General features: G+C 33.1%; 1 protein-coding gene and 2 non-coding genes across 3 annotated transcripts; all 3 read left to right on the top strand.

Moving 5' to 3' along the window:
- The first annotated feature begins 8,315 nt into the window (after positions 1-8,315).
- Positions 8,316-15,210, top strand: LOC136219021 (uncharacterized). The gene is made up of 16 exons (XM_066006210.1): positions 8,316-8,579; positions 8,685-8,825; positions 10,013-10,104; positions 10,447-10,543; positions 10,736-10,779; positions 11,842-11,930; positions 12,164-12,255; positions 12,339-12,485; positions 13,020-13,167; positions 13,318-13,394; positions 13,555-13,626; positions 14,016-14,063; positions 14,168-14,295; positions 14,383-14,539; positions 14,622-14,826; positions 14,981-15,210. The coding sequence occupies exons 1-16, from the start codon at positions 8,466-8,468 to the stop codon at positions 15,028-15,030; spliced, it is 1,701 nt and encodes a 566-aa protein (XP_065862282.1). The 5' UTR covers positions 8,316-8,465; the 3' UTR covers positions 15,031-15,210.
- Positions 15,211-16,759: 1,549 nt separating this feature from the next.
- TRNAG-GCC (transfer RNA glycine (anticodon GCC)) lies at positions 16,760-16,830 on the top strand. The gene has a single exon. It is a non-coding gene; the product is annotated as a tRNA-Gly (tRNA).
- An 8-nt stretch (positions 16,831-16,838) lies between these two features.
- On the top strand, positions 16,839-16,928 carry LOC136221381 (small nucleolar RNA snoR114). Its single transcript, XR_010685146.1, has one exon. It is a non-coding gene; the product is annotated as a small nucleolar RNA snoR114 (small nucleolar RNA).
- Positions 16,929-18,984: the final 2,056 nt, after the last annotated feature.

The following is an 18,984-nucleotide window of genomic DNA, read 5'->3' as shown; positions in this document are numbered from 1 at the left end:
ATATGTATATATTATTTTGCAGTGACAATTCATTGCCAAACACCATATATATGGTAATAACAAAACTAGTTGCAAAATTAAAATATATAGCAACAACAAAAGGTTGTTGCTAATGTGAAAGTATATGGCAACTAAATTCTTGTTGCAAAATATCATAATAAATGGCAACGTCAAATATTGTTGCAAGACATTAAACGATATGGTAAAAATTGAAACGTATATAGCAACGCCATACACTGTTGCAAAATGTCATAATATATGGCAACGAAAAAGGTTGTAGCTAAACATCATATTTATGGCAACGACAGCTTTGTTGCTAAACGTAAACATATATAGCAACGTCAGACGCTGTTGTGAAAGATAAATTTCATCTCCCCTTATACGCCTCAAATTTGGCAACGCTACATATTTTGCAACAACGATGTTGTTGCCAAAAAACTTTATTTGGCAACGACATTTATGTCGTTGCATAAAGCTTTAGCAACGGATCCTCTTGTAACGAGCAGTAGTCGTTGCAAAAAAGGACCAGTCGTTGCGAAAAATATTTTTGGCAACGACTTGTTCCGTTAATTTCTTGTAGTGATAAATTTTTCATTTTTAGATATTTGATTGAATTTCCCAACATATGTTTGAAGATGAAGCTTTTAACTTGCAACTAACGACTTCTTTGTAGTTAGATGTAATCAACTATTAAAAGGCAAAGCCTATATATAAACATGATTTCAATATGTGAAATTAATTAATCTCTTATTTTCCATAAGTATCTATATGTTGGAAAATGGAGAACAATAATACTGAAAAAGAAGGACAATATTAAACTAGAATTGAGCAGTTAACTTGCTTTATTAATTCATGAAATGGAGGTGCCTTTTATAGGCTTACAAAGAAATTGAATACGTAAAAAATTCAATTGATCAGAACTAATTTCAGATTTATTAGCTACTATAACAGTAATAAAATCTGGCACAAAATCTGGAACAGCTATAACAGAAAATCAGCAGACATAATCTACTTTGAATTAGTCTTCAACATGCCCCCGTAATTCAAAGTTAATAACTCTAAGTAATTCTCAAAAATAGTAAAACTTGTACTGTGGTAAAGATTTTGTAAGTATGTAAGCCAATTCACATGAGTGTTGCAGTATTGTAAAGTTATCTCTTATTGTGCAACCAAATCGCGATGAAATGGAAACGAGTATCAATATGCTTAGTTCTGTTGTGGTATGATGGATTTTTTGTCATGGCAATTGTAGCTTTGTTGTCACAAAATAGTATCATTGCTCCATTTTGTTTCTGTCCAATATCAACTAGCATTCTCCTCAACCAAATGGCTTAACAAGCTGTTGAAGTTGTTGCAATATATTCAGCTTCTGAAGATGACAATGTTATTGAGGCTTGCTTCTTTGCGCTCCAAGTGATTGCTCATGTTCGTAATGTGAAAACATTGGCTGAGATGCTTTTTCTATCTTCCAGTGAACTTGCAAAATCACTATCTGTGAATCCACACAACCTAACCCTTGAGGTAGTACCAAATCCCATAATCAATTATACCAGCAACATCACGAAGAACCCTTTTTGCAGCTCCAAAATGAATTGATGATGGATGTTTCATAAACCTGTAAATTATACCAATAGAGAAGGCAATGTCAGGTCTAGTATGAGTTACATAGGTTAAGCCTCCCACCAAACTTCTGAATTTGTTAGCATCAAACTTCTCTGCTCCATCATCTTGCTGTAATTTTTCATTGAGATTCATGGGTGTAGTTGTTGGATTACAGTTAAACACCCCCAACTTCTTGAGTAGATCCATTGCATATTTCCTTTGACTGATAAAGGTTCCATCTTATGCTCGATGAACTTCAAGGCCTAAGAAATAATGCAACAATCCCATATCTCACGTTTCAAACTTGCTCTTCATATGAGATTTAAATTCAATCAATAAGGAATTAGAAGAACTAGTATAAATGATATCATCAACGTAAAGGAAAATGAAGATCAAATCATTTTTACCTCATTTTTTCACATATAAGTTGGGTTCATTCTCACTTCTTATAAACCTATTTTGTCGAAAGAATCCATCAATTTTACTGTACCATGCCCGAGGAGCTTGCTTCAACCCGTACATGCCTTTTTAATCTGTATACCTTAGAGCATCTCCAATCCTCCACATATAGAGGGTTGGAAATGATGAATTGGGGAGAGTTGGCAGTCCAACCCTCCCCATTGTCTTCCCTAATTGTAGGGAAGAAATCAATTTTTCCCTACAATTGGGGAAGAATCTATGTTTCCCCAAATTAATAGGGAATTAATAAAATAATAATGTGATAAATTAGGGTTAGGAAGTAGTTGAAATGGAATAAAGTATGGAATATACTTTATAGGGAAGAAATTAAATAAATGGGTTGGAGAAAAAAAAAGGGATTGGGGATAGAAATATAAAGAATTGGGGATAGGGAAGGCAAAAATAAAAAAATTTACCTTGGAGATGCTCTTAGTTTCATGTCCTTCCATCACAAAACCTTCTGGTTGGGCTATATATACCTCCTCTTCTAATTCTCCATTCAAGAATGACGACTTAACATCAAATTGGTAAACTGGCCATTGCACTTGTGCTCTAAATGCTAGAACTGTTCTCATTGTCTCAAATAGGGGTACTGCGGAGAATGTTTGTTCAAAACTGATTCCATGTTATTGCGTATATCCTTTCTCCACAAGCCGAGCTTTATGTTTTTGTACATTTCCATTAGCATCAAACTTTGTTTTAAAGATCCACTTCAAGCCAATTATGTTCTTTTCATCGGGCAGCTCAACTAGCTCCTATGTTTCATTCTTTTCAATGGCCATGAGTTCGTCATTCACTGCTTTTCTCCACTCTTTTTTTTGTGCTGCATCTTTATAAGTTATGGGATTTGAAATAATTAAAGCAAATGCATAAGTTTCATATATTTCAATTAAGGATTTGAATTTCCTTAGAGGGGTCTGATCAGTTTGAGAAGATAAGCTGCTGTTACTTTGAGTTTTTGGTGTGGAACTTATGGAAGTATTGCTGTTTGGTGTTGAAGGAGAGGAACTTATTGAATTTTCTGGTGGAGAATCAGAATTTACTGGTGAGAAGTCTGAATTTGCTGGTGCAAAATCTGAATTCTCAATTGTTGAATCTGTAATTTGAATTTCTGCATTGTTGTTGTTCCAATTCCATTTTGCATCTTCATCAAACACTACATTTCTACTAATTATCACTTTGCCACTAAAATGGTTATATAGCCGATATGCTTTGGATTGAGAACAAGAACCAATGAAAATACATTTTTTCAGATTTCGCGTTTAATTTACTTCGTTTTTCAGAATTCACCAAAGCATAGGCAATACAAACAAAAATGCGCAAGTGACTTACCGAAGGCTTTATACCGCTCCAAGACTCAAATGGTGTTTGATTCAGCATAACCATTTTTGGTGGAATGTTCAATAGATACACCGCGGTTGCAATTGCTTCTGCCCAATATCGATTTGCAATCACCTTAGCTTTAAGTAAACTTCTAGCCATCTCAACAAATGTACGATTCTTGCGTTCTGCTACCCCATTCTGCTCTGATGTGTATAGAGTCGGTAATTCCCTACGAATACCATGCTCTTCATAAAATTTGTTGAACTCATTAGATAAGAATTCGCCACCTCTATCAGAACATAGAGTTTTGATGCATGATTGGCTTTGTTTTTCAACAAAGAGTTTTGAATTTCCTGAAAATCTCAAAAGCATCTGATTTGTTTTTCAAGAAATAAATCCAACTCATACGACTAAAGTCATCAATTAAAAGGAATAAATAACGACTTCCTCCAAATGATTCAGTGTTCATTGGACCACATAAATCAGCATGGACCAATTCAAAGCAATTTGAGGCTCTCCAAGCTCCATCAACTGGAAATGACCTTCTTATTTGTTTTTCATGTACACAACCATCACATAGATTAATAGAATCAATTTTAGGCATCCTAATTAAGAACCATACCTTTTTTATTCAACAACTTCAGCCCATTCACGTTAAGATGTCCATACTGCAAATGCCATAGTTTGGACTCATTTGTTTCACCAACAGCCAATGCAAACTGTTCCATATATGAAACTTCAAGTGGAAACATTTTCCATTGTTTGTCCTGGTTTTTTATCTTTAATAACACATGCTCCATCATCAAATATTACTGAGTATCAACTAGTCATCAATTGTCCTAAACAGTAATATTACTAAACATTAATATTACCAAACAATAATATTACTAAACAGTAGAGTTACTAAACAGTAATATTACTAAACAATAGAGTTACTAAATAGTAATATTACTAAACAGTAATATTACCAAACAGTAATATCACTAAATAGTAGAGTTACTAAATAGTAATATCATTAAACAGTAGAGTTACTAAACAGTAATATTACTAAATAGTAATATTACTAAACAGTAGAGTTACTGAACAGTAATAAGACTAAACAGTAATATTACTAAACATGAGTTTGACTAAACAATAGAGTTACTAAACAATAATATTACTAAACAATAGAGTTACTAAACAATAATATTACTAAACAGTAGAGTTACTAAGCAGTAATATTACTAAACAGTAGAGTTACTAAACAGTAATATTACTAAATAGTAGAGTTACTAAACAGTAATATTACTAAACAATAGAGTTACTAAACAATAATGTTTAACAAACAATAATGTCTAATGATATCCCGCAACTCTAGCTATTCTATCCCACCGTGCTCGCCGATCTGCATACAAAAGGTCCCATCCTTCAACGCTACTGTGACGACATGTATTCTAGTTAAGCAATATAGGAGGCACTGGAAAATCTGTAGATAAATCTAGTTGAATATAATGTTCGTAAGCATGACCTAAGTGCGCTATAACAATCTCTCGTTGTGGTCGTGTAGCAGTTGAGGGTGCATACAGCGGTAACACAGTACCACATGCAAATAAGCTCTCTCTATTCCCGTATCCAAAAAAATATACAACATCATTATATAATGATAGCTCGACTCGGTCTCATCCTACATAATCGCATAAGCTATCTTGAAATTGTTGTTGCATGGAGTCATCCCAACAATTTCAAAGAATGGCATTCTGTACTTGTTGGTTTTGTAGGTTGAAACCATACCAATATACCAGTAGTATGTCTGTAATAAATCCACAGAAGCTGGATGTGCCATAAATACATGTGTTAACACACCAGTTGCTAAATCAGCAATAGAAGAATGATAATACTTGTTCTTGACGGCAAGATGGAAAAACTGACTAATAACATCTCTACCCTTAAACCCATCATTCCTCAACCGGTTTCTGTAATTATATACATGCTTTATTGTTGGGTTATCTTCTGGATGTTCTTTACGAAGTCTGTCATAATAGCATATGGCTTTCCTTGATACGAACTCATATCACACACAATTTGCTTTGCTGCCGGACTGAGTTCGCTTATCTCTCGGTGTCCCTTTGCATAAACCCTCAATTCATGGTTATGCATACCCTTCTCCCCGACATAAACAACGATCTCCTAACCCGAAAAATCTTGCACCTGTCTAACTTTTAGCCGGAATTGACAGCTGCATGATTTAGTTTTTGTTTTCCTACTTAAATCATCTTCTAAAGGATTAGTCAATCCTCTATACCATTCGCCACATGAACAACTCAGAAGCTTTTGTTTACCTCCGTGTTTATGCGAAGAAATAACGATCTCGAAACAATTTTTGATTGTAATGTCTTTCGCCCACTGAATTGCTTCCATACTTGTTTGAAATAATGTGCCCGTTATGAAACATGGACTATAATCGATCCCGTCTCCAATCCAAACTCCAGCTGCCTCTTGAAAATAGATGCAATTTATTAATATATATAGTCTAAAATGGGAAAATCGGGCTAAAATTAGGGTATAAACGGATCTGGGAACCTCCTGCCCATAGGCAAGCGGATCCAGGACCCGCCACTTTCTATAAAGAGGCGGGTCTAGGACCTGCCTCTCTATAGAAAAGGGCGGGTCACGGACCTATCCCCCTTTAGGGAGCGACGGGTCCAGGAGCCCGCCCTCACTTAGAGGAAGACTGGTTCTGGACCCGTCTTTCTCTAAGTACGTGCGGGTCCTAGACCCGCCAACCCGTATCGATGGCGGGTCAAAAAACCAGATTTTTTTTAAAGGGTTAATTACAAATAACTACCCTGTGGTTTGGCCGATTTACGATGTGGTACTTGTGGTATTTTTTTTTACAAACACAACCCCATGGTTGGAAAATTTTACATGGCTTTTTTACTTTGCCAAATTTGGCCGATAACGACTTCGAAATAAAAAAATTCAAGAGCTAAATGATATTTTAAGCAACTTTAATTCTTCAACTTTTTAGGTTTAACGTCATTTAGGTGTTGTTTTTTTATGAGAGAGAAAGATAATGTTTAGAGAGAGAAAACTCCAAAAATGATGATTTTGAAAAATTAAGAATATGGTTCCATAGTAAATATGATACCAAACAAGTTTAATTCTTGAAAACTTTCATTTCGAAGTCGTTATCGGCCAAATTTGGCAAAGTAAAAAAACATGTAAAATTTTGCAACCATAGGGTTGTGTTTGCAAAAAAAAATATTACATGTACCACATCGCAAATCGTCCAAACCACAAGGTAGTTATTTGTAATTAACCCTTTTTTAAACGAAGAAATAAAATAACAAGCTAGATCGTTACCTCGTCTTCGAAGTCCTCGTGTTCTGGAGTTCTCGGATCCATAATTTTTAATTTTGTGCTTTGTTCGAGAGAGAGATAGAGAGAGAGGGGTGAGTTCAAAATTTTTTTTTGGAAATAATGGGAAGGGCGTAATGGGTATGTAAAGGGCGGTAACAGTAAAAGGGTGGTAAATAGCAACACCCATTTTAGTGACGAAAAATACTAAATCGTTCAATTTTTTTATGATGAAAAATGCAAAATTCTTCAATTTTTTATGACGAAAAATGAAAAATCGTCATGAAAACATGTATTATTTTCATGAATTCTTTGATAAAAAAATGTAAATTTTAATGTTTCCGACTCGTAATCATCCATTTTCGGGGTTCGGGTTGTCACACATCAATTATTTTCATATTTCAATTATTGTTGTTTGGGTTTATGATTTTGGAGAGAGAATTTTTAAGTTTTTGATCAAAATTATGAGAAGCCCAAAAAAGTCTAACGAGGAGGTGATAAGTAATTTGATGGCGGTATTTAGCTGCTGACTTAATTAAATCTAGGGATAAGGTACCAAAATAGGCCTAAGGTTTTTGAGGAAGTATCAATTTAGGCTCAACGTTCAAAATAGCACCAATATAGGCTTAACGTTTACAATATAATATCAATTTAGGCTTAACGTTTATAATATAGCATCAATTTAGGTCTCACGTACAAAATAGCACCAATCTAGGCTTAACGTTTACAAAATAATACGAATTTAAGCTTAATGTTTTACAAAATATATACAATTTAAACTAAACGTCATAATTAAATTAATCATATTATGTTCTTTCCCTATTAACTTTATATGTTATCTTTTTTATTTAGTTCTATATTCTTATTTATTATAATACAATTAATTAGTATTCTTACCCATTAAAATCGTTTATTTTCTTAAAAAAAATCGTATATTTGTTTTTCATAAATGATTCAATGACTACTAAATTTCATTGCTTATGTAATATATGCAAACTAAAAGTAATTGAATATCCACAATATTTCGAACACTAACATGTATCAATATTATTTTAACTAATGTTCGAAATATTGTGGATATTCAATTACTTTTTAGTTTGCATATATATATGAGCCATGAAATTTATGAGTCATGGAATGGTTGATGAAAAACAAATATAAGGTTTTAATGGGTTAGAAAACTAATTAATTGTATTATAATAAATAAGAAAATAGAACTAAATAAAAAAATAACATATAAAGTTAATAGGAAAAGAATATAATATGATTAATTTAATTGAGACGTTTAATTTAAATTGGATATATTTTTGTAAACGTTAAGCTTAAATTCATATTATTTTGTAAACGTTAAGTCTATATTGGTGCTATTTTGTACGTGAGGCCTAAATTGATGCTATATTGTAAACGTTAAGCCTAAATTGATATTATGTTATAAACGTTGAGCTTATATTGGTTATATTTTGAACGTTGAGTCTAAATTGGTAGTTCTCAAGACCTAAATTGGTTATATTTTGAACGTTGAGTAAATTGGTAGTTCTCAAAAACCTTATACTTATTTTGGTAACTCATCCCTCACATCTATAATCATAGGTCTTTTTTGTGTCCAAAAGCAAATGAACTCAAACACAAATCATCATATAATTGCCTTCATTTATGGAATCCCTTTTCCATTCCCATCATCAACCTACTTTTGAATTCTCAAATCCTAACCAAAACACTTCCGCTATCTAGTGCGAAACACATTAATGGCGGATCCAGGTAGAGGAGACTGGGATTTCCATCTCCGGACTTTATCTATTAGTGCTAGAGACTCTAATTTGGCCGGCGACCCCGCTTCCGACCCCTCTCTTTTTCAATCTGTAAGCTTGTTTCTATTCTTTCTTTAGGATTATCAACATATGATTGCTGCTTCTTGTTGTTTTTGCGGTTGAGATTAATTGTCTTTTTTATTATTCTTGGAATAGGTGAAAATACTTCATGAATTGTGTAAGAAAGAGAACTCTGAGGATTTGGTTGCTAGGGTTTATCCTCAATTTAACAGGCTCTTTCAGCGCTCTGTTACTTCGCTTTCTCAGACTAGGTCCTCTTATGGACTTCTCTTACTCGTACGTTTCTCTTCCACAAGGTTTATCATGCATCATGTATTTCTTTCTTTTTTGTGTTTGTTTGTTGCTTATGAAAATGGAGATGGTAAATATGGGTTGTCTAAAATTGTAGAAATGCATTAGAAGTAGCTGCCAAAGTTTTGCTTAATTTGCTTCTATTCAACATTTACAGTTAAGGATATTAATTTTACAATATAAGGTAACTATGTCTACAATGTTATGGTATGTTCGATGGTTACTTTATTTGTTTATACCATTGGGTGATTGTGATAAAATTGATCTTATGGTGTTGAAGACAAAGTGGAGAAGAAGCAAGAAGAATAGAAACTAGTGGTACAAGCTGTTCAGAAAGGTAGTTTTGATATGTGATAAATGCATAATTTTCTGCCAGAGTGATTACATCGATTGAGTGATCCTAGAAATTTCTCACTTGTTATAAAGGAACGGATAGTTAGATTGTTTATAATTGAATGGATCTTGGACTTTCTTTAACAATGGCATGACTGAGAAGGGTCAGAAGGAAATACCTTTGCAAATCTGGCTCTGTAAATTCTTCATCTAATTTAAGGTAGGGATTTCATGCGATTGGGGCATTTTTCTCCTTCCAAAAAGTTGGGATGCACTTGAGGGAGTACTTTTTTTCTTAGAGGGTTTGTATAAAGAAACGTAATATACTAAATTCCCGATAGGACAGTGGGAAAACATCAGTTGAGTAATAAATTTCATGGTATAGGCTTGATGTTTATAAATTAACTGATAATTTAAGTGCTACTTTCCATTTGGCCATGAAGAGGGGGCTACACTTAAGAGAATGCAAATTCAAAGCTAAAAATAAAAATAATGAAAAATATTGAGCTTGTTGTAGTTAGCTGATTGAGAAGAAAAAAGGCAAGTGAAATTGTGCTTTGTTTTTGGTTTGGACAATATGTGATCATGGAGAATTTAGTTTATCAGAATTCATAATTAAATCAAAACTTTTTCCTAGATTATTATTATTATTATTATTATTATTATGAATGAACCAGTTCTATAGTCAGGCAATTATCTCATGCAATTCTTTGTAACATTTGTTTTCCCACAATATTTTGAAAAGATACAGATTAGGCTTATGATATTGTGACATCTAGTTGTCATTGTGAATATATTTGATAGTTATATGGTTTATACTGTTTTTTGTCATTAAGCAGGCCATGCTTCAATTTTTCCTTGATTTTGGAGAGATGGTTCTGCATGATGCTGACCCCAGTCTGAGGACATTTTTTCGCTCTTGTTTGAGCCGGTGAGGATTCAGATGTATAGTTTGACTAATTTTATTGACATATTTATTATACTATTAACATTAATTCTATTTTTCATATGGTACCTTTGGCCTAAGGTTGCACTATGAACCCTGCTGTGTAAAATTCATGGAAACATATTGAAATAAATAAATATAAATCATAGTGCTGCAAAATTGAATTGAAATACCTTTGATTGAGGACTGATTTATTGGTATGAACTATGAAGGATTTCTTTTTTGAGTATTTTATATTTTAAGATTACTATGAGCCTTTCTGCAAATTATATCCTATAATAATTTGATTGTCAGAAACCCTGTTTCTTATTCTAATGTTGATTACAGTGAATTCGCAGATCCAGTTGTTGCAGAAGCTACTCTTGACTTTCTGAATACGAACAAGAAAAAAATCTTAGCTTCCTTTCCCTCCTTACTTCCACAGGTATGATTTTATCTACAAAACCTTGTGTTAATAATATTAGGCTCTCATATCTTATAAGATGGTATAAGAGAGTGGATGAAGATCCGACACCTTTCACAAAAGTAAATATAAATAAATAAAACAAAAGACAAAAATGAAGTTCCTACATATGTACCTGACCTAATTTTGATAAAAAAAAAAATTCTTTTACAGTTTTTCCCTTTGCTGCTGAAGCTGATTGCATGGAATGGAGAAAGGTAAGTTTTCTTTGCTAATGTGTAAACTAATATGCGATTCTTACTGGGATGCAGTTTTCGATGATTTCTAACACTAGTAACTTTTGGTAGATTGAATAGGTACCATATTGAATATGGTGTCCATATTGTTTATCTAATGTCTTACTATAATCTTTAAGATGTGATGAAGTCTTGAATAGTATTGTCAAGGAACCAATTGAACCTAAAGCTTAAGCTCATAGCTAAGACCCAAGAATAGCTTTTATTATTATCTTTGACACACTCCCTCACCCAAATTCCCCTTAAGCTTGAAGCATGCACAACGCATACTCATCTTACCATACGTTTTTAAAAATTTATCAACAAATGTGGTTGCCAAGATTTGGATTGGCGGCCACTTGGTCTAAGAGGCTCTGATACTATGTCAAGGAACCAATTGAACCAAAAACTTAGTTGACAGTTAAGGTCCAAGAATAGCTTTCATTATTATCTCTGGCAAGTATTTATGAAGTTTTAGGCTAGGGCTGTCATCTCTCCAGTTCTAAGTATCTGTTGCCATCGTTCATAGTATTTCCTTACCGTGAACCTTTTGATAAGTCATTTGCTGCTAAATAAGGGTTATTAGTAATAACTGGAAACTTAGTTCCTGGAACTTATGTTTTCTTCCTGAAGTTTTTTATGCTTTAGGATGATCTTATTCTGAAATAACAGTGATCAACTGTTAATTGACTGCTGAGATTTTTTTTCCTAAAAATTGCTGCCTTGAATCAATCAGATGTCATTCTGCTTGTGACAGTTCTGTTTGTCGTAAAATTGAAACAAATAAGTCATTCATATCATATTCCTTTTTATCATGAAATTTGGTCCAAATTTTTTAGCCGAATACGAAGGTGAGTCATACTGTCACATTTGTTCATTTTGAGTTTCTTAAAGGCTTTCTGTATGAAGTTATTTTCTGGCATAGTGTTTTCATATGTTAGCTTAGCTGTATAATGGAAGTGTTAGAGATGACTCAGTGTAAATAAATGAACTAGTAGATAAGCAGCAGATCAGCTAACTTTTATGTATCGGTATTTTCTGCAGACTGGAAAAATCGTTTCTGAAGATTTTTCCTGGAATGATATCACCTGGGTCATTTCTTCCTCTATTTCCATCTTTGTTAGACATGCCAAGTAAGCTCTTGTATATGATGTTTTCTACAAGATATCATACAGAAGTCTTTTCTTCCAGCATGTTGCTATCTCTCTCTGTGTTGGTGGGAGGGGAAGAAATTTCGAAATATGTTTCTGTTTCATGTAGATGAACAAATGTGTTTTAGTATCTTCTGTGGTATTCTTGCTTCCATTTGCTTCCTTATTAAATTATTTATTCAAAGGTTTGACTTCTTTCTTTACATCTGTACTAGTTTTGGTTACGGCATTGGAAAAGGTAGAACGGAGCTCAGGATCGCTTATTGGGAACAGCATAGCCTCAATCCAGAAGAGTACGGCCCCTGAGGTTATCATTAGGACTTTTTCCTACGTACTTGTTTTGCCAAAGCATACACTGTAACAATGAATACTAATGCTATCTGTATGCAGATGCTACTTGCACTCATGGATGAAGCTTATACTGGTTCAACCATTGGAGATGGTGGGGCAGACTCTGAATCTGAGGATAGCAGTACGATAGATGCAGCTGATCCTGTGTTTCTTGAACTTTTGAAGGATGAAAACGATGGGCTTGTTGTATGGTCTCTTCTACTTTATCTTTATCTTGACAATGAATGAATGCAAACAACAAAACAAAAATGTTACTGCTAAAGATACTTGTGAATTGGTTTTAGGAAATGTAATGGTGGAATTTTCAAGTAACACTTCAACAAGAATCGAAAATGAGAATCACAGGGTTTCATGAAAGGTTTACTTGTATTTTCTCTTGTTCTCTTTTGGAGTAAATATAGTCCTGCACTTGGATTTCTCGTCTTTTAAGAAAGCTCAGTTCGTTGATTTTGTGTCTTGCTTTTTCTTATAAGAAATTTAGAGTTTGCTTTGCTGTTTTCTTTTTATCACATGCCTTCTTAGCACATGTGGTTTGACTTCTTAATTTTACTCATCACTTGCCCTGTTGTTATTTTCTTGTTTAAGTAGCTTCCCTTGTTATTTCATTATTATGCTAGCCTTACTCTTTCATCTCATTTATTTGTTTGCGCTGTTCAGTATTGGAGATGTGTGTTTTTTCAGCAGTCAAAATTCACTGTATATTACTTTTTGACATTTCAGGAACGACATTGGACTTCTCCAGGGATGGTTGCAACTATCCAGGCTGCAATAAACAGCTCTCCATCTGATAGGCTAAAGCAAATACTCAAAATAGCTCCTAGGCTTCTTGATGTGTATTTTGCTATAGCATCACGTGATGTTAATGATTGTGTGTTGGGATCCTCTTTTACTTATCTATTTACATTATTTAGTGGCAAATTTGTTTCCTACGAAGTGCATATTCTGTTTCAGTTGCAAGTATATTGTTCGATTTCCATCTGATTGATTGCTATTCTGAAATTATTCTCTCTCTTTGCAGCTTTAATCTGTGCATTAATTGCTAACATCATGTCGAGAAATGACACAATATTCCCTGACAAAAGTTTTGCTTATGAGGTGCATTATTCTGAACATGATTGATGTATTGTTCAGGTTTTCCTGTCACCATAATAGTTTTCTTTTCTTTTATGTGTTTTTATTCAATCATGCTAATCCTAAATTGTGAAATTGTTATGACAGTGGTCATTTATGCTTGTGAATTTCTATTTTCTTGCAGGTTCGTAAAAGGCTTTTAGAGTTCATGCTTGCTGCATTTCAACGATCTCCGGATTTTATTGCTCTTTTGAAGGTTATTGTTTGACTAGTGACGACATCTTACTTCCCTCCATTTGTTATTTCAATTAACTGAGATGTTTACTTTTGTAATCCATCCATCAACTGACAGCTATAGAAGTGGGGAAAATATGATGCATGACATTAAAATTGAAATGGTTTATATATATATATATATATATATATTCCCTGGAAGATTTCCAAGCACTGGATTTTTCTTGTTACAACTTTATTTCCAATGAATCTCAATGCTTAGACATCTTTTGGGAGAAGCAAACAGATAATACTTTTTTCTTTATTGCATCATGCCTGCGCCTCCATTGAAATATTTTTTTATGACATTTTGATTGTGGGAATCTTTTTTCTGTTGTAATTCATTTTGTTAATAGCTATACTTGTTTGCAGAAACCTATAATGGACAGGCTCGGGGAAGCTTATGGAAGTCCTGCAAAGGTTAGCTGATTACAATTGTTTCAGAGCCCTACCGATTTTTCCTTGTATGTTATAGGTGTTATTATGTGTTTTAGATGGATCTCTTTGTATGTATTCTTCTCTAGACAGAATTGGCCTTACAATTGTGCTGGGCCATTGGGGAGCACGGAGGTGGTGGTGAGTCTCACAAAGAAGCTGCTCGTGAGCTTTTTGAAAACTTAGAGTTGCTTCTATATGAAAATCTCGCATCTAGGTATGATTTTCAGTCCTCTATTAGTGCTCTTAAGGCTTACTTCTAGTTGACCTGGTGTTAACTTTATTCCTCTGTTCATTTGGGAAGTCGTCTTGGCCTAAGAGAGACAACTATGAACCCTGATGGTTCAAATTCTGGAAAATCATCACAACCAAGGCTTCTGTGTTTTGTTGTAACAGCTATTACCAAGCTTGCCACATATCACCGTGAATTATTACCTAGAGCGCGTGTATCCTTGGGCAAGGTCTGTTTACAATTTTGTATGATCTTTGGAATAGGCAACATAGATAAAAGGGCTAAACATCATAACTGGATTTGCATCGCAGGTAGCTCGATCTAGAATCTCTGATGCAAGGGTCTGGAGGCGTGCTCGTGATTACTTAGGACTACTGAGTGAACCTGCTATTTGCTTGTCTATTTTCGGGCCTTCAAAGCCTGGAGTTTCACAGCATCCAGGCACTGTTAACTGGAAGGAAGGGGGATCAAAGATGATTGCACATATCCCATTTTATATTCTTGGTGGACAAGAAGGTTAGATAATCTTCGATAAATCTGGTAGCCTATAATCTTCATATTATTGGGATAGCTTGATTGAATTGAACCAGTATTTCAGTTTCATTCGGTTAGATATTTATCATGTTTGTGATTCAAATGTCATTTACTCTGATATTCATTCTCGTCGCAGGTCCACCTTTCCATGATTTTTCCTTTTCAGATGTCCTTCCAAGAAGATAACTATTTTTTTTCAGAAGAAATGCGTCTGTAGTTTTTGAAATTTGTTTTATTTTTCTTTATAATTTTGTGCGCCACAAAATGTGAGTTGAACATGATCGGAAGTTTAGTCAATATATACTGAAAGCAAATGTATCATTTCACAATAAATGAAAAGCAAAAACAGAATGATTTAGCATTGAATTATAGACGATGTAAATGCTGCACAGACTTGAGTAACGAAATCATGTATCTTTCTCTGTCCAAAATTCGTGTATGACTGAGAAGATGAAGCCAATTGCTGCTGCAAAAGAACTTGGTGAAGCCGGAATGAAGGTGAAGCAGGATTAGGCATTGCTTGCATTTTCTTCAAAAACTTCTGCTGAGATAACTCTGCATTGTAGATGACTGTGCATTCTATGTCAGCCGAGGGTTCATGAATGTCGATCATGAGGCCCTTTATAGTCAAGACCTGTAATATTTAGAGAAAGCTACAGTGAGATGTATCAGCGGAAACTACTACACATATAATACATAAAACTTGGGGAAATCAACAGTTTATATAAATCTGACATAAAACTTGAGCAAATTAACATGTGTTAAGAAACTTTCCCAAAGCTGAAACAATTGAAATGAAATTAATTGACCCATCTCAACAAACAACAATAGTGAAGCTTATATGCCAGCACTAGGCAAACAACTGCCCCTGCCAATGCCATTATCATGCAAGTGAGAGGGACTTTGACGGGTCTTTGTAGGATTCAAAAGGTGCCTAAAAGTTGGGTCAGTTTCACAATTCTCCAACTTTAGCTCAATAATGTATTAAACCATAACAAGGTGGTTGCTCTGTTAATTATAAAACTGTGTTAATTATAAAACTGGCTCAATTAAGAAGTCCCTTTATATTTTTAGATTTATTACAATTGAGCCAGTTTTTCTAGAATTATTACAATTAAGCCAGTTTTGTAATTAACCTGTAAAACATTGACATATTTTAAATCAATCAATATAATATAAAAATTAATAAAAATAATCTAAATAGCTAAATATATATAATTTTGTAGATATGTTTTTTTTATCACTTCAAAACTCATTTCTTACCTTCTATAAACTAAAAACAATTTAGTCTACTATTGTATTTATTATTTATTTTTTTAAAAGATTATTGTATTTATTTAAGGTGTACCAATATCTACATAATTTTATTGTATTCATTCAAGTTGCACCAATATCTACATACTTTTTTATTGGAAACAATATGGTTGAACTTATTGAAGTCGTCCAAACAAAAAAAATTGAGATTTTGATCTAAACCGTAAAAAATTTAATCTACTAAATAACAACTTTAAATACAATGTTTATATCTTATTGATCCAAGTAAAACATTGTTTCTTGAAAATGTTTTTTGTTAGAGTAAGAAATATATATTTTTTTTAAATCAAATAAATACTAAACATTTTGTTAAATGCTCTAAAAACGAGTTTTTTCACCAAAATAAGTGTTGTTTTATATTTTTTATTGTTTCATTTCTTGTTATTTGGAGTAAAAGATTTAAAAAATATATCCAAAAAGCCTAAACAAATTCCAAATAAAATGTCTACAAGAGGAGAATTTTTTCTGGATAAATTAAAAGGTAGCCTGCCTTCTATTTATTTGGTGAAGACGCTAACTTTGGAGAAACAATACTGTTGTTTGATGTTGATTAGGATGGTTTGATCTAATATTTATGACCATTTGTGCTGTATAACAAGAAGCACCAGTGGTCTAGTGGTAGAATAGTACCCTGCCACGGTACAGATCCGGGTTCGGTTCCCGGCTGGTGCATTTCGTTGAAGCTGTGAAGAAATAAACACCTTATTAGAGATTGATGGGGTCCATCAAGATTGTCTGATTTCCAGATCAAAATAGGCGTTTCTGAGCACAATATTTTTTAATTTATATGATAATAATTTATACATAGGCATAGAGCCATCTGACCCTGAACTATACACTAAAAATCAATTAGGTCCTATTTTCCTAAAATTATTAAATCAGCCCCTATCTTAAATATTTTAAATTACTATTTTTATATAATATAATTCATTTTTTAATTTTATTTATATAAAATTTATTTATTAAAAATTATAAACATATAAAAATCCGATTAATGCCCGACTAATCTCCAGAACTCTGTCCACCCGATTAGTACCTAATTTTTTTTTATAACCTTGGCTAAATGGCATCATTAGGAATGGATGAACTTTTGCCGGAATAGAGATTCATTCCTTCTCGATCGCAAACTTTAATTTCACCTCTGTTTGCTTAGATCGCAAACTTCAACTTCACTTCTACTGCTTAGTTTCGAATGATTTTTTTCAGGATAGATTTAATTATCACTTTATTTCTTGATTTAAGAAAAAAATGAATTGGATTTATCTCCAGTGAAATTGTCTGAATAAGTACTGTTCTGTTAGCTCTGATTTTAGAAGAATGTGGTTTCATGGGATATTAGGAGGCCGTTGGTGAGTAGAATGAAGTTAAAATGACCAACAAGAGAATGGTTTTGAATCGATTTCAAATACGAGAAAATGAAACGCTTCTGTTTTATTTGTGGGTTACTTGATCATACAGAAATCACTTGTTTTAATGTGTATCAATCAGAGAACCGTGAAGTTGCTAAGCCATATGAGTTTGGAATGATAACACTTGGTCGGAAGCAAGCAGGCATCCAAAGGTGTAAGGAGGTAGCTGGTGAGTAACGTCAGTGGTGGATTTAGATTTACGATAGGATTGAACCATAATCCAGTGGAGATGTTACCTTGAATCAAAGTGAATAGTAGGGGTAACTGAAATGATAGTTGACGAAATAAGTGGGTGAAATATTGAAAGACTTTATGGATCTCTAAATCTTAAAAGACTTTGGATACCGATTTAAAAGCTCAGATAATCTATTAGTAAATCATACAAGGTTAGTAAATACCTAGCTAAAGAGAGGGCTATTTCCGTACAAGCAAATCATAATGTAATTTGAAGCGATGTGATAAATTAGGTGACATTTATGTACATAACATAGTACTACTATACATACTATATGGCTCTTTTCTGCATATAGCAAGTTGAAAATCATTCAGTGTAATACTACATTCATAAAGAAAAAACATTTTAATGTAATAATGGTCCTTTTTCATTATTAATTAATAAATATGCATACAGTGAAATTCTGTGCAATTGGGTGTCAACATGTTTGTGTTATATGCTGGAAATTTAGCAATGTCTTTGCACTACATTAATTGCCCAAGTTCTTGATATATCATAACATTTCTATGTACCTAGTTTATGTGGACCAACATTTTTAATCTATCATCCACTCTTGTTATATTGCTCCACCTAACATATATGGTGTTGTGCTTTCTTTCTTTTTTCCTTCAATTTTTATTTGAAAAAGAAATGAAATAAAATAAATAAATCAACATAAAGTTTAACGGTTGAAGATTAATATTGGAGAAATTTTGTAATACTCACAAATGGTCTTCATAAAGAAAACCTTCTTTAACTATTTGGTCATTTAGATTCAGGTGAACATTATTATTTCATCTCAATCATCTTTTTTAGATATACCATCTATTTAGCAGTACCGTGACACATCTTGTGTAAATAAAAATAAATTAAATGTGTTACAATTGTTGAGTTTAAGGGATGAAAAATTAGCCATTAAATATAAAGGGCTAAGTGAAAAAAAGCGACAAGTTTAGAGAACTAAGAAGGTATTAAACACACAAATAGAAAATAACAAAGTAACATGTTCATTCTATATCATATTATGGTTGTTCTGAAAGCTAAGATATGTTCAGTTAAAAATTTAAAAAAAAATAGTCAGAAGAATCAAAGAGTTAATTTGACAAAAGATAGAGATCTTATAATGTGTTTTTCAAAATAAAAAGACTAAACAGTGTGTTAGGTAAAAAGAAATGACGTATTTACCCTAATTATTATCATCAA

Source organism: Euphorbia lathyris, chromosome 2 (assembly GCF_963576675.1).
Source record: "Euphorbia lathyris chromosome 2, ddEupLath1.1, whole genome shotgun sequence".
Taxonomy (NCBI): Eukaryota; Viridiplantae; Streptophyta; class Magnoliopsida; order Malpighiales; family Euphorbiaceae; genus Euphorbia; species Euphorbia lathyris.
Note: the sequence above shows the minus strand (reverse complement) of the source record. Positions and strands in the feature narration are given on the sequence as shown.